The sequence below is a fragment of the Eretmochelys imbricata genome, chromosome 15, assembly GCF_965152235.1.
Source record: "Eretmochelys imbricata isolate rEreImb1 chromosome 15, rEreImb1.hap1, whole genome shotgun sequence".
Classification (NCBI taxonomy): Eukaryota; Metazoa; Chordata; order Testudines; family Cheloniidae; genus Eretmochelys; species Eretmochelys imbricata.
The window spans coordinates 22,674,497-22,700,602 of record NC_135586.1 but is presented as its reverse complement, the minus strand read 5'-3'; the positions used below and the strand labels follow the sequence as shown (position 1 = coordinate 22,700,602).

General features: G+C 42.4%; 1 protein-coding gene across 1 annotated transcript in view; it reads right to left on the bottom strand.

Annotated features, from left to right (window-relative positions):
• The window catches only part of SLC15A4 (solute carrier family 15 member 4), a 48,527-nt gene extending 32,923 nt beyond the window's left edge, over positions 1-15,604 (bottom strand). Inside the window, exons 1-2 of the mRNA XM_077834658.1 lie at positions 14,958-15,604; positions 1,489-1,784 (exon numbers count right to left, since the gene is read on the bottom strand). Coding sequence (XP_077690784.1) covers positions 1,489-1,784; positions 14,958-15,563 — 902 coding nt within the window. The 5' untranslated portion in view covers positions 15,564-15,604. The remainder of the gene's footprint in view (positions 1-1,488; positions 1,785-14,957) is intronic.
• Positions 15,605-26,106: the final 10,502 nt, after the last annotated feature.

The following is a 26,106-nucleotide window of genomic DNA, read 5'->3' as shown; positions in this document are numbered from 1 at the left end:
ATAAAGTTGAAGTTAATTCAAAAAACTCATGGACAACTTTGTATTGCTTTTTCATCAACAAGGACCTTGTGCATTTCAGAAGTGGGAACAGAAGATACAGAAGAAAAAATATATCAGTCAAAACGGATCAGAAAGGGACAAATTAAGCTAAGTATTCATTATAAAAGTTTACTAGACATATTCTGGTTTCAGAGTAGCAGCCGTGTTAGTCTATATCCATAAGTACTCTTTTCTTTTTTTTAGACATTCTAATCTTTCTTCGTCCACTAGGCATGACTAAGCATTAAAAAAATGCAACAGTTGAAAGTGATAACTGGTTTATTTACACCATCAGAAAATAAGTTATTCTAACTTATTTATGCACTTGACGAAGTGAACACATGAAATTCCATGCTGCACGAGGCACCTGAAACCCTTTGCCAAGCTACAGTGACTAGCTGAAGCCACCATTTCACGAGGACCTCAGTGTGTGGAAGACAGTAGCTCAAAGAGACTGTTAGAAATAGCAGTTATACAGCTCTGTTGCCTCATCAAGTCTGTTGGGATACGAAGGCAAATAAAAACCCTTCTAAAATCAAGATGAGCCCATGGAGAGAGCAAAGCACAAAAGAAAGATGGTTAATTAGTGCTCTGTGAAAAAATGTATTTAGCAAATGCTAGTCCAGAGTCTGAGGTGTGTCCAGATTCACTGGGAGTATGTCTATGCTACAGTGGCATAGCTACAGCACTGCAACTGTGCACTGTAAAGTAGATGCTTCCTATATCAACAGAAGGGGGTTTTCCACTAATGTAGTTAAATCCACCCCACAGAGACGCGTGAGCTTGTATCCTTGTATTGACCTAGCCACATCGTCATCAAGGACTAGGTCGATCTAACTATGGTGTTTGGGCACAACATTTTTCATGACTTAGCTAGGTCTACACTAAAAAGTTATGTCAACTCAGTTACGTCCCTCAGGGGTCTGAAAAATCCACACCCTGAGTGACAGTTAAGCCAACCTAACCCCTGGTTTAGACAGTGTTAGGTTGATGTAAGAATTCTTTCGTCAACCCAGCTACCATCCCTTGGGAAGGTGGATTAACTACAGTGAAGGGAGAACCCCCTTCTGTCACTGAAGTGAGTGTCTACACTGAAGCGCTACAGTGGGGCCGCTGCAGCATTGCTAGAGAGGACATAGCCTAAGCTATAGGTATAAACCAGGCTTGAAAGGAGAGAAACCACAAGCAAAATTTTGGAGTAGTGGAAGAACAGCAAGTCTGATTTTGCTGCACACAGGGACTAGATGGAAAACAAGGATATATTCTTTATTAGGACATATACATCCAAGCACTCAAAGATCTAAATGAAAGTCGAAGTCTAAAACGGTACAGAATAGACTAGAAAATGAAGCAGCAGCCAGCCAGTCATACAACCATTAAGCAAAGCGGCTGAGACCTTAGTTGAAATTTGAAGTGAGTTAAGCCTGTACTGAAGAGTTCTTAACAAACCTATTAGTTCGGTGTTCCCTGGACCTCTTTCGTGAGCAACAAGAGTACACCAGAATCTTAAACATGTCTGTGAAGGCACTGCCATCAGGTGGCTTTGTGATGAAGAAACTCTGACCACACAAAAATACCATGAACGAAATCCCAATGCAAACTGTTGGGATGATATATCCAATAACGAAGCTGACATTCTGCTGAATGTATGCAATGCCTCCCAGGGAGACAATAGCTCCCAAATTAATGCTCCAATAAAACCAATTAAAAAATCTTCTTGTGGCTTCTGGACCTCGGTCTTTGACCTGGAAGAGATTAAAAAATAAACAAGTCATTAGCTTGAAAGGGCTGAAGCCTGTTTATTAGAATTCAGTCAACTCCAATACACACTCAAAAGTTAGGTTTAATTTATAGTCAAACTAAAATGACTAAAGTGTTCTAGGGTTAGTATGATAGTTAATGAAGTCACACTGTACTGTAAAAAGAAAAGGAGGACTTGTGGCACCTTAGAGACTAACAAATTTATTTCAGCATAAATATGACCTTCCAACGAAGTTAGTAAACATATTCAACACATGGAAAGAAGAACTGTACCAGAGTGGACCTACTTTGCTCTTAGTTACAGTCATTACTTCCACAACATTAGTATCTCTTGGTTACAGTCCATAGAATCATAGAATATTAGGGTTGGAAGAGACCTCAAGAGGTCATCTAGTCCATTCCCCTGCTCAAAGCAGGACCAACACCAACTAAATCATCCCAGTCAAGGGTTTGCCAAGCCGGGCCTTAAAAACTTCTCAGGAAGGAGATTCCACCACCTCCGTAGGTAGCCCATTCCAGTGCTTCACCACCCTCCTAATGAAATAGTGTTTCCTAATATCCAACCTAGATCCCGCCCACTGCAACTTGAGACCATTGCTTCTTGTTCTGTCATCTGCCACCACTGAGAACAGCCTACCTCCATCCTCTTCAGAACCTTGAAAGCTGCTATCAACTCTCCCCTCACTCTTCTCTTCTGTGGACTAAATAACCCCAGTTCCCTCAGCCTCTCCTCGTAAGTCATGTACCCCAGCCCCCTGATCATCTTCATTGCCCTCCGCTGGACTCTCTCCAATTTTCCACATCCCTTCTGTAGTGGGGGGACCAAAACTGGATGCAGTATTCCAGGGGTGGCCTCACCAGTGCTGAATAGAGGGGAATAATCACTTCCTTCGATCTGCTGGCAATGCTCCTACTAATACAGCCCATTATGCCATTGGCCTTCTTGGCAACAAGGGCACACTGCAGACTCATATGCAGCTTCTCGTTTACTATATTCTGGCCTTTTCTGCAGAACTGCTGCTTAGCCAGTCAGTCCCCAGTCTGTAGCGGTACATCTCTAAACATGAATTCCTAAAATGAAACGTTCTGTCTGACAACTATGAAGTCCATGTAGGATTCAAAATGTTTATGTTTTACATTCTAAGAAGGCAGTTATAAGTTACCTAAGAATTTTATCATGCTCTAATATACATACTTTAGTTATTACATTTGATTATCTGAATTAAGTTCTCTTCTCTCAAATATTGCAAAGGTCAGCCGCAGAGATTTCAACAGCTTTCCCAAAAAAGGGGTCTATAGTTATAGGGAAAAAGTCTTAAGAGTAAGCAGCTGACTACTTGAAGAATAAGGCACAAACTTTAAATTTAAATATTATTCCTCTTGCAACTGTACTCTAACACTGCATTTTTATAAAATGAGTTTAGGTTTCAAGAGGTTTATCTTTATCACCAACAGGCCCCAACAAACTGAGTACAATATATATTTCCCCTTGTAGGACATAAAAATTGAACAAATTATTCTTCTGCCAGAAGCTTTAACTGAACACCTCTATAGTCAAGCTTATGCTATTTTTTAGCTGTGCAATTCCCCCCAGTGCTCCTTATTCTATACTAAATACTATAAACAATAACTGCTTCTAGCTAAGTCATAGGAGCTCTGTATAACTCAGGACAGGATGCAGTTTACCAGAAGTTAAAATTTGGGGAAAAAAAAAAAAAAAAATCTATATCCATCTTCCCTTTACTTAATGAATCAGCTACTCTGCAACTGAATCCACAGCACCCCATAATTCTTGTGGCTGCAACACTTAAGTCAGCACCCTGTAGCTGAAAATCAACTCAGAACCACTAATGAATCAGAGTAGCAGCCGTGTTAGTCTGTTTTCACAAAAAGAAAAGGAGTACTTGTGACACCTTAGAGACTAACCAATTTATTTGAGCATAAGCTTTCGTGAGCTACAGCTCACTTCATAGGAGCTGTAGCTCACGAAAGCTTATGCTCAAATAAATTAGTTAGTCTCTAAGGTGCCACAAGTACTCCTTTTCTTTTTACTAATGAATCAGCATCAGATACCAGCTTAGTGGAGTCAGATGTCTTATGACTGAGAAGCAAAACTTATTTGCCTGGCACTCAAAAAGCTGGACGTACATGCCATGATATGCCATGAAAACCCAGCTATGTCTGGGGAAAACCCAGCTTTTTCTGCAGGAAAGAAGTTCTGTTGCTGGTACTGCTCTAGAGCTTCTGTATCCAAAGCAGTGAAAAGTACCTTTCAAAACCTTGATTACGTTATTTGACTAGACTGCTGGAGGAGGAGGTGCAACAGTTAGTCTGACAAAGCTGCTGTGTGGACCATGGAAGATTGGAGGCCCCTTGCAGTTTCTACTTTTTCTTCAAATTTACATACGATAACTCTCTCAAAGAGAAGGTGTCTCCATAAAAGAAAGGGGATGGAAGCAGGCTTGCCCTGAGCTTCACGACAGTAGGCCATCAAGAGGATGCACTGTCATCAAGCTTTACATATATAAACTGGAGAGAGGTTATACAGGCAAACAAGCTTTATAGATGAGACCATGATTTCCACTCATTGATCAAATGCCAAGTCTACGATGAAAAGGGAGACCCATAATCCATCTTTGTTGTTCTCTCTTTGTTGTTTAGACAAGGGCTTGACAAAAGAGAGGGAAACGATGGATGCTACAGTGAAATGTAGGCCATGGGCCAACAGATCAATGTGTAAAGTAATAGATACACTAGGTCAGAGAGGGCAGGAATACCTTGGAAGGGCCAAGGTACTTTGGTTTGTAAGAGAACAAAGAAAGAATAAGACTGAGCTTTGATTGCTGTTGAGGTTCCTGGGTCCTGTTCCCATTAAACACATGCATATTACTCCCCTCTAGGAATCTGTATTTCTTATGGTAATGAACAGACAATATGCAAATAGTATAAACAAAGAAGTATTAAGCACCTGTTTCTGCTATACATAACTACTAGCATTGTTAAGCATTTGAATACATATACTACAGGCTAACAGAGACAGAGCCTCAAGCCAGCCATTTTTCTTTTTCAGGCTTCAGGACAGTTACTACCTGTTCCTGATCACTTTATCAGCATCAGTTTCATTTTCAATATTGCTTCACATCAACTTTCTTTTTAAATCAAAGTGGCATACATGCCAGTGAAGTGCTAGTGAATGATACACCATTTTTATTAAACACAACCTTACAACTTGCATAAGAGTAGGTAAGTTTCTGGCAGACGACTTCCCTTTTCCAATCTCAGCTCTCACTCTGCACTGCCACTCCATGCAAAGAGCTAACTCAGTAGCCTTGTCAAAAGAGAAAAGGGGGAAACGAAAGCAGAGTTTGAGAATGGAAAAGTAGTGTGTGCTGAAAAAGCCAGTCTCATCAATAAAAATGCATCTCCCTCCATGATGAAATGGATTTACTAACCACTTCCTTAGACAAAGCAGGTTCACCTGCTAAAACCATATTAAGACTACCTGTTGGATAAATTAGTTATAGCAAAGGGGCAGAAGATAATTTCTTGTCAGCTACAGAAAATTCAGCACAGTTAAAACGCAATCAGTACATTTGCTTTCAAATATAGCACTGGTTCCTTAAGAGATTAGATATACCGTATATGTAGAGTTCTCTACCTTGTAATTCACCCTGCTGGCTATGACTTGAGCTGACTGACAGCAGGAAAAATACTAGTCTAGGCTCTACAGTTTCTAAAAACACTTATGAATTAATAGACAAATATTTTTACTTATTTCAGGCAAATCTACCTCTTCTGCTGCTATCATTCTAGACACTAAATTTTACCTAGAGATCAACTACTTGAGAATTGCACAAGGATTTTTATTAAGGAGTAATATTTGGCACAATACTGTAGGAATCCTCTTTTTCCCCCCCCCACATTCCCATTATTTTCATTCACCCAAGCAGAAAAATTCCTTAGCTCGCTCTGCTCAATTTCATCCGTGTTCAAGCATAGCAGCACTAACAGTTTGATTAAATTCTTAAGACCTAGTGACTGCTGCAGCAGGACAGGGCTAGCATGTAAGCAGCACAGACATGGCCATTTCCCTATGCTTCCAAGAACATTTTACAGGGACACAGAAAGTAGAAACTGGTATTATTAAAAGGTTGCATACCTATAATTAGCTTTGTGGATGGGTGGGAAACAGAAATGGTATATCTGGACTTTAGTAAGGCTTTTAATAGTGTCTCACAGGACCTTCTCAAAGAAAGAAGGGGAATATAGCCAAGAGATGAAGCTATCATAAGGTGAGTACATAAATGGTTGGAAAACCATTCCCAGAGAGTAGTTATCAGTGGCTCTCAGTCAAGCTGGAAGGGCATATTGAGCGGGGTCCCATGGGGATTGGTCCTGGGTCTGATTCTGTTTAGTACCTTGATAAACGATTTAAATAATGGCAGAGAAAGTACACTTATAAAGTTTGCAAAAGATACTAAGCTAGGAGGGGTTGCAAGTGCTTTGGATGATAGGAATAAAATTCAAAATGATCTGGACAAACTGGAGAAATGGTCTGAAGTAAACAGGATGAAATTCAATAAGGACAAATGCAAAGTACTCCACTTAGGAAGGAACAATCAGTTGCACACATACAAAATGGGAAATGACTGCCTAGGAAGGAGTACTGCGGAAAGGGATCTGGGGGTCAGAGGATCACAACCTAAACATGAGTCAATACTGTAACATGATGCTTTCGTTTTTTGCAATCATTCTGGAGTGTATTAACAGAAATGTCTTAAGCAAGACTCAAGTAGTAATTCTTCCACTCTGCGCTGATAAGGCCTCAATTGGAATATTGCGTCCCATTCTGGGCATCACATTTCAGGAAAAACGTGGACAAATTTGAGAAAGTCCAGAGGAGAACAACAATGATTAAATGACTAGAAAACATGACCTATGAGGAAAGATTGAGAAAACAAACAAAAACAGGGGGTTGTTTAGTCTGGAAAAGAGAAGACTGAGCAGGGAACACGATAACTTTCAAGTACATAATTGGTCGTTACAAGGAGAAGGAAAAATTGTTCTCCTTAACCTCTGAGGACCGGACGAGAAGAAATGGGCCTAAATTGCAGCAAGGGCAGTTTAGGTTGGCCATTAGGAAAAACTTCATAAACAATTGCATAGGGAGGCTGTGGAATCTCATCATGGGAGGTTTTTAAGAATAGGCTAGACAAACACCTGTCAGGAATGGCCTAGCGCAGGGTCACTACCCCCCGCATTTGCTTTCCATTTAGCAACAGTTTCTAGAGGTTTTCAAACTGTGGGGCACACCCCCATAGTGGAGCATGGAGGAATATTCGGAGGCAGGGGAGCAGCCACACCAGGTGTCTCAGGCCAGCCCTGTGCAGCAGGGCTCAGGGAGGGAACACCCTCTGCACCCCATGACTCACCTCAGCAGGCCACCCAGCCTGTTTGGGTTGGGGGGAGGGCACAACCACAAATTGTAACTCAAAGGGGGGCTCAATTCAAAAATTTTGGTTATGTCCCCACCTCACCCCCACCCCAGACAGGCTGGGTGGCCCACTGCAGTGAGTCGGGGGTGGGGGTGGGGGGTGTGTGTGGAAGTGGCGAGCCCCATGGTGTTGCTGCTTGCCTCCCTGAACATTCCTCCACACCCCCATGGGAAGACGCACCCCACCACTTGAAAACCTCTGTACTAAATAAAATGTGTTGTCCGCCATTACAGGATTTTTCTTGTGTACCCCCTGATGAGAGCTCACAAACCAATAGGGGTACACATACCCCAGTCTGAAAACCACTGGTCTAGTTATTACATGGTCTTGCCTTGAGTGCAGGGGACTGGATTAGATGACCTATTGAGGTCCCTTCCAGCCCTAGACTTCTATGATTCCATTAGAGCAAAATAACCATGTACCAATAAAACTGTCCAATAAAAGTAACTGATCAGTAATAACAGTTTCAGTATATAAATACAAGATGATTTAGTTGTGAGCATTCACAATAAAGTGTTGCTACTTCAACGTACCACCTTCTTTCATCTGTGCCAAGTCCAAGGAATTCAAAAGCCACAAGGTGGAATGTGACTACTTAGTCTGCTTGAATATTTCAGTAAAACAAATTAATCTACCATGGCCAGCTATACCTCAAAAAAGCCATAGGGAAACTGTTTATGTCCAAGAGAATAAAGTTAAAATCATCCACACTTTTTACAGAAGGGAAAGCATCACGTGCAGGAAAACTAATTTTTTTTAATACTCAGAGGTCCTTACCTAAATTTATTTCTAAACAAATTACCCACATGTAAATAAATCACTGGGCAGATTTACATGTGTCAACTCTGACAATTTCGCAAACTCCAAACTTCTTGCCAACATCTAGATATTTTAGCATAAGACTCCCACCCCTCCAAGTTTACAGAGGCTACTGAACAGCTCTTCTGCACAAAGACTTTTCACCACTTCTGCTGTTAGAGACTCCCTTCTTCCAGAATAAACAGGCAAAACAGCCACTGCTTGATGCTTTGCTCTAAATGTGGCTGACACTTGGACAGCTGGTTATCCAATGCTCAGCTTGCCTCTTGGAGGTAAGGTAAGGTCATCTTCCTAGTTTCTACAGATTTTGGCTAAAACATCCTTACTAATATAGCTCATACTAGAGAAACTCAATGGCTCAACCCCTTGGCTTCCTATTACAGAGCAATAACTTCAAATATATTGGCTTCCAAGTTAACACTGACTCTGCTGAACAGAAGCAAATAGCTAATGAAAACACTTAGAACACACTATTGCCTCTTCTGCAAGTGAGTTCATGAACAGCCCCTGTTTTCCACAGGATGAGCTGCTGCTGGACAGGTTTTCACCTATTTTGCTGAACCAGAAGGGCGTGCACTGAAGGTCTGAACATAGGATGGGAGCCAGGAACTCCCACTGCCTGATTTCCAGCCCCAGTTCTCCCAGAGTTGTGGGTTCTTGGGCAAATCACTTAACCCACCTCCCCAGTTGTAAAATGGGATAGTACCTCTTTCACAATATAGTGAGGCATAATTTATACAGAGCTGTAAAGCATCACACAGAGTCAAGTATTAAATGAGGGGTCAGTATAAGCGAGAAGCACTCATTGAAACACTAACAGGAAAGGCCTCCCAGACCATGTTTTCAAACATAAAATATTTTACTTAGATTTGATTATTGTCAGAGATGTACGTTTACATCTTTCATTGTGAAGAATCCCAAAGTGCTTCATCAACTAGATTTCCATCAATCTACACGTAGGAATCCCTTAAATCAATTAAATTAAGCCACTGCTGGGGATGAACATCCTAGCTGTTTAACAGTGCACTGCCATACAATAAAACAGTTCAGGGTAGGGAGCAAATGCCTTAGCTCATTGCAACTATGACAAAATTTTAGATAGGCGGAGTAGACAGACTGAAAGAGAAGAATCAGTTCTTTAATTTCCACATTAGATGAGGACTGCTGTTTTAAGTCTCATCTGTTAGACATTAACTATAGCAGAACAGCTGCCCTTAAAACTATGCTTGGATATTGGCTCAGCACTAAATTAGAGGGCAGATGGCCACTTGCTGAATCAGATCTTGCTGCACCAGTGTTTTCTTTAGAGATCCATCATCAAAGTATTGACCAGGCCAAACCCTGGCATCTTGAGATCCAGTGAGATAGGAGACCGAAGTAGCGTGCCTGCAGATCCATATGAAAACGGTTGGAAGAATAGAATCAGCACTTCTCATGCAGACTTTATTGCTTTCTCCAGCATCTGGTTGTTTTGCTTTGTTAAATAAAGTAATGCCCCAGTTCTCTGTGGTTAGGACAGTCTTGAAGCAATCCGAGGCAAAATTTCTCATCTTGTGCCTTCTACAGGTAGACTGAAATAAACCAGTGAGCTCTCTCTCAAAACATTTATCTTAATGGGTTATGAAACTGCATGCTTCTTAATCAGACACAGTGACACTTTATGTTCACAAATATACAAAACTGCAGATCAGATGGTTACGCAGGAACTGAATTCTGCACAAACAGAATTCTTATTTGGTACCAGCTAGCACAAGAATATAATGAAATCTGATCCCAGCATCAGCTGCTAATGACTCCTGGGTCCCTGACATTGTCCTTCTGCTTACTCATTCCTGAGTCACGATAGCCAGCTCCACTTCCTACTGTAGTCATTTTCAAAAACAAGCAGAAAAATGTTTGTTTTCAAAATAGTAACACTGTCAGTGTCCACTTACTAGCTGAATAAAGGGCTGTACAGAGGCTATATGGCACAAAGTATTTCCTAGCATTGATAAATAGGTGCTGCAGGTGGCAAAATGCACTTCAGCAAGACAGGTGAGTGGCCACACAGGACACCAAGGACTAAATACTCAAAATTTTCCTCTTTGTCCCCAGCCTACAGAAGGAATGAGTGATGGAGGACAGTTCAGTAGTCAAATTCACCCCTACAAGATTCATGAAGCTGTTCTTACACATCTTTCCATTAGTTACTACTGTGAGAATACACTGATGAGATCTCAGAAAACATATTTATCCAATATCAGTTCAGCTCCATAATTTCAAACCTTTACAGTGAAATTTGGACAGTTTGCTGTTAGGCCTTCTCCCGTTTCACGATCACATCCGTATTTAACTTGCCTGTGCAGTTTGTTTGGTTTTTTTTTTTTTTTTTTAAACCCACTGTCAATTTTAGGGCATCATAGATTTGAACTCCATGCCTTAAATTTTTCAGTTAAAGACATGTTTACACTAGGAAAACATGTTTAAAAGTTTCCTACTATTGCTAACACTGCTTTAGCTGCATAAGTGTTACCACACTGCAAGACTTTTGCTAGACCACTATCTGCCATCAGATTTAACCACTACATGCCTGTCAGATTTTCTTAGTACAGAGGAACCAGCCCTTTTGATCACCAGTTTAAGCAGATCTTTTCCAAGAAAGTCTGATTGTCCTGGTGATTAAAACAATGGTGACAGATGACAATCCATCTATCGTACATCACTGCCAGCATTGCATATACTGATGAAGCTGAACTAGCTTTAGCAACAGTGAAAAAGCTTTAGAAAAAGTTTCCCAAATGCAGAAAGGGCCTAAATCATCAATCCTTACCCAGCAAAACAGGAAGTAACTGCAATGTATGCACACTCAAATGAGGAACTGGAAAGTGTCATGTGAAATCACATGTTTATAAACACTATTCTGAGAACCATCAGTCTCAGGGTAATATATTGCATCATGTCAAACCATTTACAAAAACAAGTCTTGCAAAGTACTACTAAGTATTTACACACATAACAAATATTTAATAATGAGCTCTTCACTCTAGCAGAGAAAGGTTAACACATTCCAATGGTTGGAAGTTGGGAATAAGACTGGGAAAAAGGCATAAATTGTTAACTGTGAGAGCCATTAACCATTGGAACAATTTACCAAGGGTCATGTTGGATTCTCCATCACACACAATTTTAAAATTAAGATTGGATGTTTTTCTAAAAGATATGATCTATTAATTGTTTTAGGGAAGTTTATGGCCTGTATTATAAAGGACGTTAGACTAGACAATCACAATAGTCTCATCTGACCTTAGAATCCATGAAGCAGCAAAATTTGGTAGTTACATTTACGGCAATTGTGGGTGCTAAACTGACAGGCAAAAACTGTTCTGTACTAAACAGCCACTTGTAAAATATCTGTAAATACCTCTAAATGTGTACTTAACAGAAAAACACTGATAATTATGCTCCTAACTTTGGAGGACACATTTTTGTGTCTTTAAATAATTTTTAAATTGTTTAGTATCATATTTTGTACGAGTCCTATTCTATTTTGAAGGTCTGCCACCCTTTCCACCCCCTAAAAACGAATTTGGATCCTCCAGCTACCAAGCTAATACTGAAATAGTTAGAGTAATTTTTAAGGCCCATAATAAAAAATGTTTGCAAACATTTGGAAATCAACTTATGAGAACTAAAGCATAAAATACATGTCTAAATATTTCATCAGGTTACTATTTTCTCTCCTTAAAAAATTAAACTTGTCTGCAGACCTTGACAACAAAACCTTTACATTGCACAGTTGCCTCAAAACTTGATTTTAGTATCACATCAAAGACAGATTTTATTCCAAACAGTACATATCCATCTACCCTGCTTTCTGGGAAATTCCTAGGTAGGGAGAATCATCTAAAGAGCTCAAAACTACAGAACAAGTTAAATAGCATGTTGTAATATATGTAACAAATGATAACCTAGAAAAACAGAGATTGGGAAAAATCCACACCTTTACTGGAAAGTTACTCATGATTAAGCAGCAGAAGAGAAAATTTCCCTTGCTTCAGTCTACAGTACTAATAAATCACTGTGAAATACCTGCAAGTCATAGATGTCTTTGATTTAAAAAAAGTCTTTTCCCACTGGTGTTCAAAGGCAGCTACACTTTTAGTGACGATAGTGTAAAAAAAAAAAACCAAAAAAAAACAAAAAACCCCACAACTCTCTGTGTCTGCCATTATTCATCTGTTATATTTACCTTCATAAAGCGTTTTGGGGACAGACAAATTGAAAAATGCCTTACAAGATAAAGTCATATTGAAGCTACTTAACTTGATGGGCTCACAAGGGAGTTATAGGTTTCAGAGTAACAGCCACGTTAGTCTGTCTTCGCAAAAAGAAAAGAAGTACTTGTGGCACCTTAGAGACTAACCAATTTATTTGAGCATAAGCTTTCGTGAGCTACAGCTCACTTCATCGGATGCATACCATGGAAACTGCAGAAGACATTATATACACACAGAGACCATGAAACAATACCTCCTGCCACCCCACTGTCCTGCTAGTAATAGCTTATCTAAAGTGATCATCGAGTTGGGCCATTTCCAGCACAAATCCAGGTTTTCTCACCCTCCGCCCCCCCCCCCCCAACTCACTCTCCTGCTGGTAATAGCTTATCCAAAGTGACCACTCCCCCTACAATGTGCATGATAATCAAGGTGGGCCATTTCCTGCACAAATCCAGGTTCTCTCACCCCCTCCAAAAAACCCCGGGGCGGGGGTGAGAGAGCCTGGATTTGTGCTGGAAATGGCCCACCTTGATTATCATGCACATTGTAGGGGGAGTGGTCACTTTGGATAAGCTATTACCAGCAGGAGAGTGAGTTGGGGGGGGGGGGCGCGGAGGGTGAGAAAACCTGGATTTGTGCTGGAAATGGCCCACCTTGATTATCATGCACATTGTAGGGGGAGTGGTCACTTTGGATAAGCTATTACCAGCAGGAGAGTGAGTTGGGGGGGGGGGGGGCGCGGAGGGTGAGAAAACCTGGATTTGTGCTGGAAATGGCCCAACTTGATGATCACTTTAGATAAGCTTCAGAGTAACAGCCGTGTTAGTCTGTATTCGCAAAAAGAAAAGGAGTACTTGTGGCACCTTAGAGACTAACCAAATGCTCAAATAAATTGGTTAGTCTCTAAGGTGCCACAAGTACTCCTTTTCTTTTTTAGATAAGCTATTACCAGCAGGACAGTGGGGTGGCAGGAGGTATTGTTTCATGGTCTCTGTGTGTATATAATGTCTTCTGCAGTTTCCACGGTATGCATCCGATGAAGTGAGCTATAGCTCACGAAAGCTCATGCTCAAATAAATTGGTTAGTCTCTAAGGTGCCACAAGTACTCCTTTTCTTTTTAAGGGAGTTATACTAGCTTTGACACAACCCATACACTGGGAATGTTCAATTGTGGGCTATAAGAATGTTTACACAACACCCTTAATATTTACATAATACCTTTCACCCAGAAAAGTCCAAAAGAGATTCCAATGCCAATGAAGGGCAGAGCCAAGCTACATACAGTAAACTGCACAACATTCCCATGGGAGAAAGAGGTATTTTTGGCACAGACATTGTGATAAGCCCCTCTTCTTATGAAAAATTCTCTACTATCCACAGAGACTAGAACTCAATTGTCCAGTAAAGGAACACAGGACAAGGAGTTAAGAAATCAGTTCTACTCTCTGCTAAGCCACTAACTAAAACTATTTACTTAGTCAAGACACATTCTCTTTACACCTGAGATTCACAATCCATGAAGTGGGAATAATATTGCTACTCTCTGTAAAATAATTTTACATCTCTAATTGGAGTGCACAATAGTAGTGCTTTGTATTAATATTACCTCCAGCCTAAGAGGGCCATACAAACAGTATGCCACATGCTATGCAAAGTTAGATTACGCCATACTGTCTGTCAAATATTTCATGTAAAAAGAAATGGAGTACTTGTGGCACCTTAGAGACTAACCAATTTATTTGAGCATAAGCTTTCATGAGTTACAGCTCACTTTATCGGATGCATCTCACGAAAGCTTATCCTCAAATAAATTGGTTAGTCTCTAAGGTGCCACAAGTACTCCTTTTCTTTTTGCGAATACAGACTAACACGGCTGCTACTCTGAAATACTTCATGTAGTCATTTTGCTTTGCAGTGATGATCCAATGAATTATCCCTTACCCAATCTGAAGAGAATTACTGTGTTGACACAAAATATATCTGCATGAAAGACACTGTTGTTAATAAATTTACTGTATTTACAGCAGCTCTTTCACCTGCCAGGCTCCAGCTGGGCACAATGTTAAACAAGCAACTGCCGGGGGATTATAGAGAGGGGACCCACACAATCCTGAGGGGACCCACACAATCCATCTGAAACACCCATAAAACTAATACAATTCCCCTATGCCAGATACTTCTGGACCTTGAAGGGGATAATACTGGCCTGGATGAACCCCACAACACTGGGTCCCTTACCACATTTATACAAGAGTAATGCTGCTTGGAGATATGGAAAACCTGATCTGGATGGTCAAAAAATCAGCTGCATTGGCAAAGTTAGCCACCACAGCCACAAGCGCCATAAAGACCCTACAGTGGATTAACATAGTCGCTGTAAGTTAAAAAGTGAAGTTCTTTGTGTCGTGTTCGGCAGAGGGACAGACTAGACGATCAAATGGTCCCGCTCCTAGCCTTGAAGTGTCTGACTCTGTAGGCGGGTTGCCCATTCCCCCAAACCTGGCTGAACCCAGGCCCAAAGGACCAGTCCCCTCCCCCCCGTATCCCACACCCGGGCGAGGCAGCGGCCGGGCGGTACCTCACCTGGTCGGCCCCGAAGGGCGTGATGTTGGCTTTGACGGAGCCCACGCTCAAGCCCACCAGGGCCAAGCCGGCGAAGACGGCGGCGGAGCAGCAGCGGGTGGCTCCCTCCCGGGAGCAGGGGGCGAGGGTGGCGTTGGCAGCCGCCGGGGAGGAGCAGTTCTCCCCGCAGGCCAGCGGGATCTCCCCGCAGAGGGCCTGGCGGGTGCCCGGGGCCGCCAGGGCCGGGAAGGCCAGCATCCCCAGCAGGTAGAGCGCCAGGCTCAGCAGGATGGTGCCGAACTTGCCCAGCAGGGCGTCGGCCAGCCAGCCGCCGAAGGGCGAGACCAGGTAGGTAATGCCCATGAAGATCAGCAGGGCCTGGCTGGCCTGGGCGCCCTCCCAGCCATAGGGGGGCCCGTTGAGGAAAAGCACCAGGTTGGAGGTGATGCCGTAGAAGGCCACCCGCTCCAGCAGCTCGGCCAGCAGCACGGCGGCGCAGGCCAGGCGCCGGCCCTGGAAGGAGCTAGGGCCGCCGGGCGGGCCCCGGCCCCGGCCCCGCCACCTGCCGCTGCCGCCCCCCAGCAGGGGGCTCCGCTCGCCGGGCTCGGCCCCGCGGCTCCCCTCCATGGGGCGGCCTGTGACAGGCGCCAACGCCGAGCCCCCCCCCGCTGTCGCAGCCCCCACTGACCGCGCGCGCCCGCAGCTAACGCTCCCCCGGCAAAAAAACTTCTCCTCCCCCGCCCCCTCCTCGGGTCTCTAGCTGAAGGCTCCAGCCCCGCCCGCTCGGCTCACGCTATGCGCGCTGATTGGCTGCTTCGGCTGTCACTCCGCCGTGGCGCTTCCGGGTTCCGCGCGCAGGTGTTGAGCGGGGGCTGCCCCTAGCCCGGTCCCGCCCAGGGGGTGGAGTGACGTGGCTGGGTGGGGCGTGGCTGAGCGCCTGGCTCACTGAGGGGAGTTATTGCAGGGAGCTTGTGAGCCCTGGGTGGCAGTGTTAAACATCTCCTTCCCTGGGTGGCCTGTCTCTGGGGTAAATTCAGACTGCAGGGGCTGCACAGTAGTTACTTTCCACCATCCGCTGAGATGGTCCTGATGCTCTTGGGCCTGCATTGCCTTTAGAGGACCGTGAACCGCTGTCTTGTGATTGTGTTTCTGCATATTATTCTACCGACCGGATATTATTTTTTATTACATACTCTAATTTTATTGTATTTATACAGTCCAACAGGTGTGCACAGCACTTTACTGAAAGAGGAAATGATAGATTCAGGACCTTACGTGGTCATTCGACACTCAACAAGGGATAACAACAAAGAATGGGACAAGGGGATGGAGGGTGGATGGTATAACAGGACAGGATCATGATTTTATGTACACTTTATGTCAAGCAAGTATGTTATGAGTTTCTTTGGAAATAAATTTTGGCCATAAACAATGAAATACCCTGCTGCCTCTCACTCATTTCCAGGAAAACCCACACAGTTTCCGGTTTCAGAGTAGCAGCTGTGTTAGTCTGTATTCTCAAAAAGAAAAGGAGTACTTGTGGCACCTTAGAGACTAACCAATTTATTTGAGCATAAGCTTTCGTGAGCTACAGCTCACTTCATCATATGCATCCGATGAAGTGAGCTGTAGCTCACGAAAGCTTATGCTCAGATAAATTGGTTAGTCTCTAAGGTGCCACAAGTACTCCTTTTCTTTTCACATAGCTTCTATTCTTTTTAGGTTCTTATGCTGCAGCCATCATCGTGGTATATATAGAGTGTAATTCTGGACTACATTTTTAAGTATGTTCCTCTTACATTGACAGCATGCATCCGATGAAGTGAGCTGTAACTCACGAAAGCTTATGCTCAAATAAATTGGTTAATCTCTAAGGTGCCACAAGTACTCCTTTTCTTTTTGCGAATACAGACTAACATGGCTGTTACTCTGAAACTCAGGCATAATTGTTTTCATTTTCACTTCTTGAAATGGTCACAGCCTGAAACAGATCCTGCCTTCATAGTTTGAAATAAATGGACAAGTTAATCTCCCCTCATGATTTCAACATTGAATTAAAATTAAATTTTCTTGTATAATAAAATATTACTATGAAAATGTGATTTTTGCTCTTGCTGCAGTTCATAGTCAGAAAAAAGAAAACTAAGAAAATAGGAATGACAGACAGGAAAAAATAGAATTCTCAGTGTAAGCTGTCCCATTGTTTATGTAATGTTTTTGCATCACACTGATATTATAAACTGATCAACTGACACCTTCAAAATGATTAATATTTATATTTAGCATTTGGTGGTGTTGTGTAAGCTGTGAAATATAAGTGATTAGGAAGCACAGTTTAGACTTGCCTTTTATTTTCTTCTTCCCACTGTATTTGAGTTTTACCATGTGTCACCAAATCATATGACACCTGAAGAAATTAAGGCCTTGACTTCAGTGGGACTACTCAGGCAGTAAAATTAACCATGCATGTCAGTGTTTGTGGATCAGGGCCTTAAAGTTCCCCTTTTGCCACCTTCGCTTATGCTAATTAGCAGTTGAAGTTAATGGGGCTAATTTTGTGAGTAAGTGCAACTTATCATGAATAAGGACATATAATGGTTCATTGGGACTAGTCACAAAGGCAAACACTATGCTCAGAAGTATGTGTTGTAGGATCAGGCCCTAACGTAAAATGTTTGCTCTGAACAAAATGGAAACAATATTGCACTCTTCCTGTTTTTAATAAAAAGGCAACCACACCCAGGCATCTGGTTGCAAATCAAGATTTTATAATTGTCAGTAAAGGAGTGTAGTTAAGTGTTGCTAATTAAACAGCTGGTCCCAGAAAAGAAAATGCACTTATCTTTAAAGAAGGGCCTTTGTAAATAACATACTGACCCCATGGAAGTGACTCATTAAATATATTTGCTCACTTTAATGTTTAAACTTAATGACAAAGTGCAACAAAGTTCATACAGCCAACTGTGGATGAAGGATCTCATGTTTGTAAATTACTGTGGATGAAGGATATGTTTGTAAATTATTGTTGTAAAGTTACCAATAATTTAACAGGAACTGATTAACATTTTAGATTTACATGACTTACCTAATTCTGTCTACTACTATGCACCTCAATGCAACTAGTGTGATTACATTGTCTAACAATTTCTAATGGCATTGCTCAGAGACTACCAAGTAGATAACATTGCTTTGCATTAGGGCACATTTTAATATACACATCCATCACATTCTAGTCCCTGCACAAATTATTTTAGCAGTAGTGAGGTGACATTTTATATTGGCCCATCCACCAACTGTTAAAAACATCTTGCAACACTGAAATAGTCATATTTAATATTAGAGATGCACATTATAAAAATGTTATTGTCTCTTCAGTACTGAGCAATAAGTAGTTATGACAGTCCTACTGAAATTCAAAAGCAGCTTTATCTACTGAAGGTATTGTCTATGAAATATAGTGGCTTCACCGGAGAAATTTTTCATTTTTCTCCAAAGAAGAACATTTTACATTTAAAACTCCTGCATAAGGATATGCCCAGGATGAATGTAGCATCCAGTGAGCTCTTATACCATTGGTGTTGCATAAGAATAATGCTTTTTCCATAGAAAGTCAACATTTTATGAAGGATGTAAGCGTGAGTTTCTCAAAGCAGGGGAGACCTGTCTATGAAGGCTATGAAGACTTTCCAGGAAAGTTTAATCAACACGAGATAAATGGATGGAGGATTGTTTTTCCTTCCTTGCTTGCTTACTTTTGAATTAGGAGTAGGGTTTCCAACTGTCTAATCACACAAACCCAACCACCCTTGCCTGGCCACATCTGAGGCCCTGCCCCGCTCAGTCCATCCACACTCCCTCCATCACTCACGCTCCCCCACCCTCACTCACTTTCACCAGGCTGGGGCAGCAGGGCGGACTCTGGGAGGGAATTTGGGTGCAGGAGGGGGCTCAGGGCTGGGGCAGGAGGTTGGGGTGCGGATTCTGTGCTGGGGTCAAGGGGTTTGCAGTGTGGGAGGGGGCTCCAGGCTGAGCTTGGGGTAGGGGGTTGGGGTACGGGATAGGGTGCAAGCTCTGGGAGGGAGGAGTTTGTGTGCAGGAGGGGGCTCAGGGCTGGAGCAGGGGCTTGGGGTGTGGGGGGGTGAGGGGTGCTGGCTCTGGGAGGGAGTTTGGGTGCAGGAGAGGGCTCAGGGCTGGGGCAGGGGGGTTGGGGTGCTGGCTCCGGGATGGGGCTCAGGGCTGGGGCAGAGGGTTGGGGTGCGGGAGGGGATGAGGGGTGCGAGCTCTGGCCAGGCGGTGTTTAGCTCGGGCGGCTCCTGGTCTGCAATGCAGTGGGGCAAAGGCAGGCTCCCTGCCTGCCCTGACCCCACGCTGCTCCCGGAAGTGGCCGGCACATCCCTGCGGCCCCTCGGGGGTGTGGGAGGGGGGCTCCACGTGCTGCCCCTGCCTGCAGTTCCCGGACAATGGGAGCTGCGGAGTTGGCACTTGGGGCAGCGGCAGCATGCGGAGACCTCCTCCCACCCTGCCCAGGGACATGCCGACCGCTTCCGGGAGAGGCACGGGACCAGGGAGCCTGCCTTAGGCCCGCTGCGCCAATGGACTTTTAGTGGCCTAAAATCTCCCGGATTGGCTTCAGTAGCCTCCAGGAGATAGAGCCCGATTCTGGGAGACTCCCAGGAAACCGGGAGGGTTGGCAACCCTAATTTAGGAGTCACTCCCCAAAGAGTTAAGCAAACCCTTTGTCTGAATGCCACAAATACATTTTATATCAATATAGATATTTTAAAGACACAGCAATAATTAATGGTACCAGATTTCTAGATTGTTAGCTCTTTGAGGGAGGGTCTGGACAGCACTATGCACTTTGTAAGCACTATAATAAATAATAATAATTAATTAATAATAAAATAAGTAGGCCCCCTTTGAATTTGTTTCTATTTCCCTTCTCTGCCATTTTCCCCTCCTTCGTCACTCATCTTTATTTTGATCATTTTCTTGAGTCTGTCTCCTGTTTGAAGCCAGCATCTCTCTTTCAAAAATATTTTCCCACCACCTTCTTTTAAAAATGTTTCTGTCACGGGGAACAGGCACCAATTAACCAATGTGCACTTGCACAGGCCCTCATCTCAGGGGAGGCTCCAGCCAGTGGAAGAAACAAATTGAGTGGCGCTGCAACCCCGTGCACCAGGATACAATGTCAGTCCCTCAAATTTGGCCTGGCTTCCTGTCCATCATGATGGAGGAGGTGCCGGGCCAAACCTGAGTGAGTGGCATTGCAACCTGGTGCTTGGCCCGCCACTTCTACCACAACCATCAAACCATCAGAAGGCTCAACACATTAAGAACCTCTGTTCTCGGGCACAGGAGGGGGCCAGCACACTGAAGTTTTGCCTAGTGCACCCATTGTCTTGTATATCACGTGTTCTATCTAGTTTAAGGAAGGTGGGGGTGGGAGGCAATTTCAATAGTGCATAGGGTCCTAAAATTCTTTAATCTGGGCCTGATGGGGAATCCAAATCTTTTAATGTAGATCAAGATCCTGACAGAAAAAGCCTGGAAGAACTGTGCTCACAGAAGTGCTTGTCTTTTAAGAAAAAGGCCCCAGAGCAGGAACTGAAATATCTGTTAATTGACAGTGATAAGGAAGAAGACCCAGCAAAAATGCTTGTAGTAAGAAACCGGCAGCAGTTTGAACATGAACAAAGAGTGTCATATATTTGATTGCAGGAACTAGAAGCTAAGGCAAAAGTGGACAGACTTAAGCTCCAACTCAAAAGAATAAAGGAACAACAGGAACTGTATCATCCTGGAGAGCAAGCTCCTCTCAACAACAAAGATGGGGATAGACTCTATCCAGTGTATAACAATGTTGGTATGTTGTTTGACTCTAAGCAGTTTTCTGTATGTAACCTTTTGCTATGACCAGAAAGAGGGTAACCAAATATACCCCAACACTGCCACCCTTTATGTAAATGCTTTTACTGTGAGCTCAGGTAAAGGTACCCGATAACTTGTGCAGAGAATGTAAAAGTCAATGGTAAAAGCTGTTTAGGACAAATTACAGCTTCTAACATCACCCTTGTCAAAGAGGAAGATTACTTACCAGATCAGAGTGTAAATATTGTAATCCTCTATGAGTTTACTGTAAGTGTGCCTTTAGCCAGAATCCATCTTGAATGGGATGGTGTTAAACATGAAGTTATAGCTGGTGTAAGGAATTTAATGCCTATGGATCTTTTGATTGGGGATGATATTAAAGCTTTGTTCAGTCAAATTGATAACATAAACCAGTCACAGGAAAGAAATAATCCTAAACCTGTATCTATTGGGGGCAAGGATTTGCCTATGGAGGGTTTCTCCAAATGTTTGTCTGAGAAAGATAACTGTTTATCTGTACAAAAAGGCAGTGCATATGTGGAAGAAATTTCTGAGTGTCTGTCTGGTATCTCAGAAGTGAATCTGGCATTAGATAAGGCTCAGGGAAATGTTTCTCTAGAGCAGATTAAAGTTGATGGTCAGGTTAAAGCCCTAACTGAGGAAGGAAAGGGTACCGTCTTGGTGAGTGATGGATTGTTGGCTAGTGAAGTTTGTAAAAGTAAGCCTGACCCAGGTAAATGTGATGTGCTTAAAGTAGCTCAGTGTAATGAGACACTATTTGTGGAGAATAGCAGTTTCTCTATTGGGAGTGGCAACTTGCCTGGTAAGGAAGCTGTCCCACTTTCCAAATATGTGCCTGAAATCAGCACTGGGTGCTGGGACAAAGGAAAGGATATCTCCAATTGTTTGTCTGTTAAGATTACCAGTGTGTCTGCTGCAAAAGACTGTGTCTCTAGTTCTTTGTTTGTGGAGCAGACAGAAAGTGCTTCTCAGTTTATGCTACTTGAGAATTTGTCAGTTGTCCCAGAGCTGGTTCTGGATATAACTAAAGCCCAGGAAGGAAGTGGTCCTAAATTTGTATCTGCTAGGAATAATGACATCGTAACTGGGTTGCATCCAGTTAATGTCATAAATAAATCCCAGCAACCAAGTGATTCTGGTGCTTCTATTTTGCCTGTTGCTAATGTGTTGCAGGGTAAAGATATGACAACCTTGTCTGATCAGGGTGGTATCATGGACAGGGCACAAGGGAAGCATAAGGTGATTTGACTATGTTACCCACTGACAGTGTGGAAACTTGGAACAAGGAAGACAATGCTTCTAATCTTTTGACAATGAAGTCTAGCAGGTTACCTGAAAGAGGGTTGTGTAAAAATTCTCCTGATGGGCCAGAGGTTATTCTGGATGTAAGTGAAACTCAGAAAGAGTTGGGAGGTTGTCTGTTGTGCCAAAAAGCTCAGAAGTAATCTGTTGCAGTGCATGATATTGCAGAAGGAAAGGAATTTCTGGGTGAAGTCTTTGAAGTCTGTAACAAGTCAATAGCCGAACCTAGTAGGGGTGAAAAGGAATTGTTTCCATTGACTCTTAATGGGCCATTGTTAATAGTAAACAGTCTCTCTTCTGAGGGTATGTCTATACTACCTGCCAGATTAGTGGGCAGCGATCTATCCAGTGGGGGGTCGATTTATCGCATCTAGTCTAGATGCAATAAATCGACCACCAAGCGCTCTCCCGTCTACTCCTGTACTCCAGCGCCATGAGAGGCGCAGGCAGAGTCGACGGGGGAGCAACAGCAGTCAACTCACCATAGTGAAGACACCGTGGTGAGTAGGTCTAAGTACATCGACTTCAGCTACGTTATTTACATAGCTGAAGTTGCGTAATTTAGATCAATTCCCCCCCCCCCCCCCCAGTGTAGACCAGGCCAGAGGAAAGTGGGTTGGTGCCTAATGGCCAAAGTCTTTCAAATGTGTATGAATCCACTGGCCTTGCTTCAGAAAGACCCAGTGTGGATAGCTTTGAGGAGATTTCAGATGGAATAAAAATTGTTAGGGAGTTTAAAGAGCCCCATAAGCTTGACCAGCTGTCGGGGAGACAATGGTGTTGGGACAGGAATGTCTCCATGCTGATTCGTTGAGTAAGCAGTCTGTGACTCAGGTACTAAGGAAAGATCAGGTTACTGGTTTTTCAGAGCAGAACAGCCTTATGACTGAACCCACAAGGATGCAGAGGGGAGCAGGCAAACTCTCATCTCTAGATATTTTGGATATGTCTTGTAGTCTCTTAGTGGACTTCCATACGGAAGCAGAGGTTGGTAAAGGAAGGACAAAAGAACCTTGAGTCTAACATGCTAGTGAAAATGGATGGTGTCTCTTTAAGATAGAGTCCAGCCTTGGAATTGGTAACAGTTAAGGATCTGAAAACTAGTAAACAAGCTAGTGTTAATGCAAATTACCTAACTGACTGGGGGGAGAAAAACTTGCCTCATTCATCTCTAAAATACCAAAACCCCAAGGAAGTAGTTAAACTGAAATCCTATGTTAAGGAAAACCCTAAAGTAAAAGAAAAAGCTACAAAGGTTCAAAAGGAATAGGGAACAAGCTAACCTAAAGAATGATTTGTCTAAACAAAATGCTTGGCATGACAAAAATGATTGTGATAGAGCTGATGTTAATATTATTGGTAATAACTGTAACTAACTTGTTGACGATACCAAAAACTGTAAAAATGTACAATGTGCCTAATTTTTTGAAAAAAACCCTTGAATGTGTTAAAAGTGGTGCATAATAGAAACGCTTATGATTATGCTGTTTGGTTCAGTAAGAACACTGGTTTCACAGCTAATGCCTATACACAGTTCTAAAACTTTCCACAGCAGGAAAACCACTACAAACTTAAACTGCTGTGCAAAAGGGGAAACTGAGGTACAACTCCTCACAGCCTTCGTGGCTGAATGCCAAAGTAAGTGCTCAATGAAGAACATTAATAGCTATGTTAAGTCAACACATAGACCAAACCCTGGAATCACTAAAGTGTTTCACAAAGTATGGACTAAGTTTCTAACTTGGGCCAAAGCGGGCATCAATAATTTGGCCTTACTAAGAATTCAACGTAAACACAGCTCATATCAATATTGGAAGGTCCTTAAGGTGTATCCAGGAGCTATATTTACTCCCTTCTGCACCAATCTTGCGTTGGGGGGTGTGCCATTGTCTAATTAAAATATAACCATGCAAATCATTATAGCTACCCTGCTATATAATTGCAACACATCTTATACAAAATATAACTCATGGCCAGAGAGCATTAAACAGCTTGCAGACTGACTGACCCAAAGCCAACCTTTAAAGACATGTTAGAAATATTAATTAGGGCCATTGCATGCTAAATAGGCTAGAACTTTGAAATGCAAACCTATGTTGTTAGAAGTTAGAGGTAATATTAATTGTATGTATCTTAGATGCTATCCGTGTAATGGGACAATTCCTCTCTGTCACTATATTAATTCAGAGATCAAAAGGGAATATTAACATTTAGATGAATCTTTGGTGAAGTACTGTCATTGTCTATATGTCTCTTTGAAGTTTGTAAGAGATTGCTTAATGGATACATTGCCGTATGTTAATTTGTGTAACTAATTACTGGTGGTGTTTAGAAAGCAGGTTACATCAAAAGCCTATTATTTACCCAGGACTGTGTGGTCAAGTGGATGCTAGAAAACTGTGTAAAGGACCATTGGGTCCTGATTCTGTCATCTCAGATCTGCTTAAGCTTCATCAGGGGACGTTTGAGTCACAAGACTGAGGTCCCCAGTTATGCTGGTACACCCTGAATATGATATTTGGACACTGGACTATAACCTATTAATTGAATTCTAAAGGAACTCTTTGCAACTACAAAGCTCACCATCTCTGCTATGAATCTGAACCTCAATGGATTGAACTCATATCTGTATGTATATTGATCTTTTAACCATACTCTCTCTCTTGTTTTTTAATAAATTTTAGATTAGTTAATAAGAATTGGCTGTAGCGTGCATTTGGGTAAGATCTGAAATATTCAATAACCTGAGAGGTAATGTGTCCGATCCTTTGGGATTGGTAGAATCTTTTCTTTTATATGATGAAATAAGATTTTCAGAAATCATCATATTTGACGTAGGTACCTGGATGGAGGCCAGAGGCTGGATCACTTTAAGGGAACTGTGTTGTTTGGACTTCTGAGTAACCAGTAAGGTAATAAAGAAGTTGTTTTATGCTGGCTTGGTAAATCTAAGTATTGGAATACCCATCAGATCATATACATCTGAGAGTAGTATGGGCCTCAAGGGTCAAATCTTGTGAGGTGCAAAGCTCCTCCTGGAGTAAAAAAATAAAAAGCTGGTAAGATCCTGGCCCTGTTCAAGTGCATGACAAAATTTTCATTGGCTTCAATAGGGCCAGGATTTCACCCTAAATCTTAGCAACGCTTTCTATAATGGGTGAATGATTTCAATTTGATTATTTGACATGAAAGAGAGTTGAGGGTTTTCAGCATGCTGCAGGATTGAGCCCACGGACCTCAGAACGTTGAGATTAACGCAAAGAAATTTGCGAGCAAAGCACAGGCACACCTGTACAAAATGCTTATAACTTCCCTGAATATACTCCATTGATTGGTCTTCATCACCCTGGAAATCTTAATTCTTGAAAATCTAGGATCCATGCGGGCTATTTTATGATCTATTCCGGAACACTATATTTTGAAAGCATTCAAGATTCCATCTCTCTAATTGGGACTTTATTTCCCATGTAAGGATTTCTACATTCTAAGAAACAAGGAATTTACTTTTCCTCCACGTATGACAAATTTGTTGAAGATGAATATTCAGATTTAAATCAAATAAAACTTCTCCAAAACAGTGGTTAGAAAGCCTTTGTTCTTGAGAGGTATAATAATTTTGGCCAGGATTTCTAAGGGCTTGTTTACACTACGGCTTGTGTCGATGTAACTTATGTCACTCAGGGGTGTGAAAAAACCACCCCTCTGAGCGATGTAAGTTACATCAACTTAAAGCAGTGTCTACTCCGCACTATGTCAGCAGTAGACACTCTCCTGCTGACATAGCTTCCGCCTCATTGAGGTGGAATAATTATGTCGATGGGAGAGTGCTCTCCCATCGATGTAGTGCCTCTTCACCAGACACGCTACATTGGAGCCACTGCAGCACAGTAGTGAAGACAAATCCTAAGTCTTTGTCCTAATATTCCTCCCCTAAGGTTCAGAAATTTATTCTGTGGAAAATATTTCTGAAAGA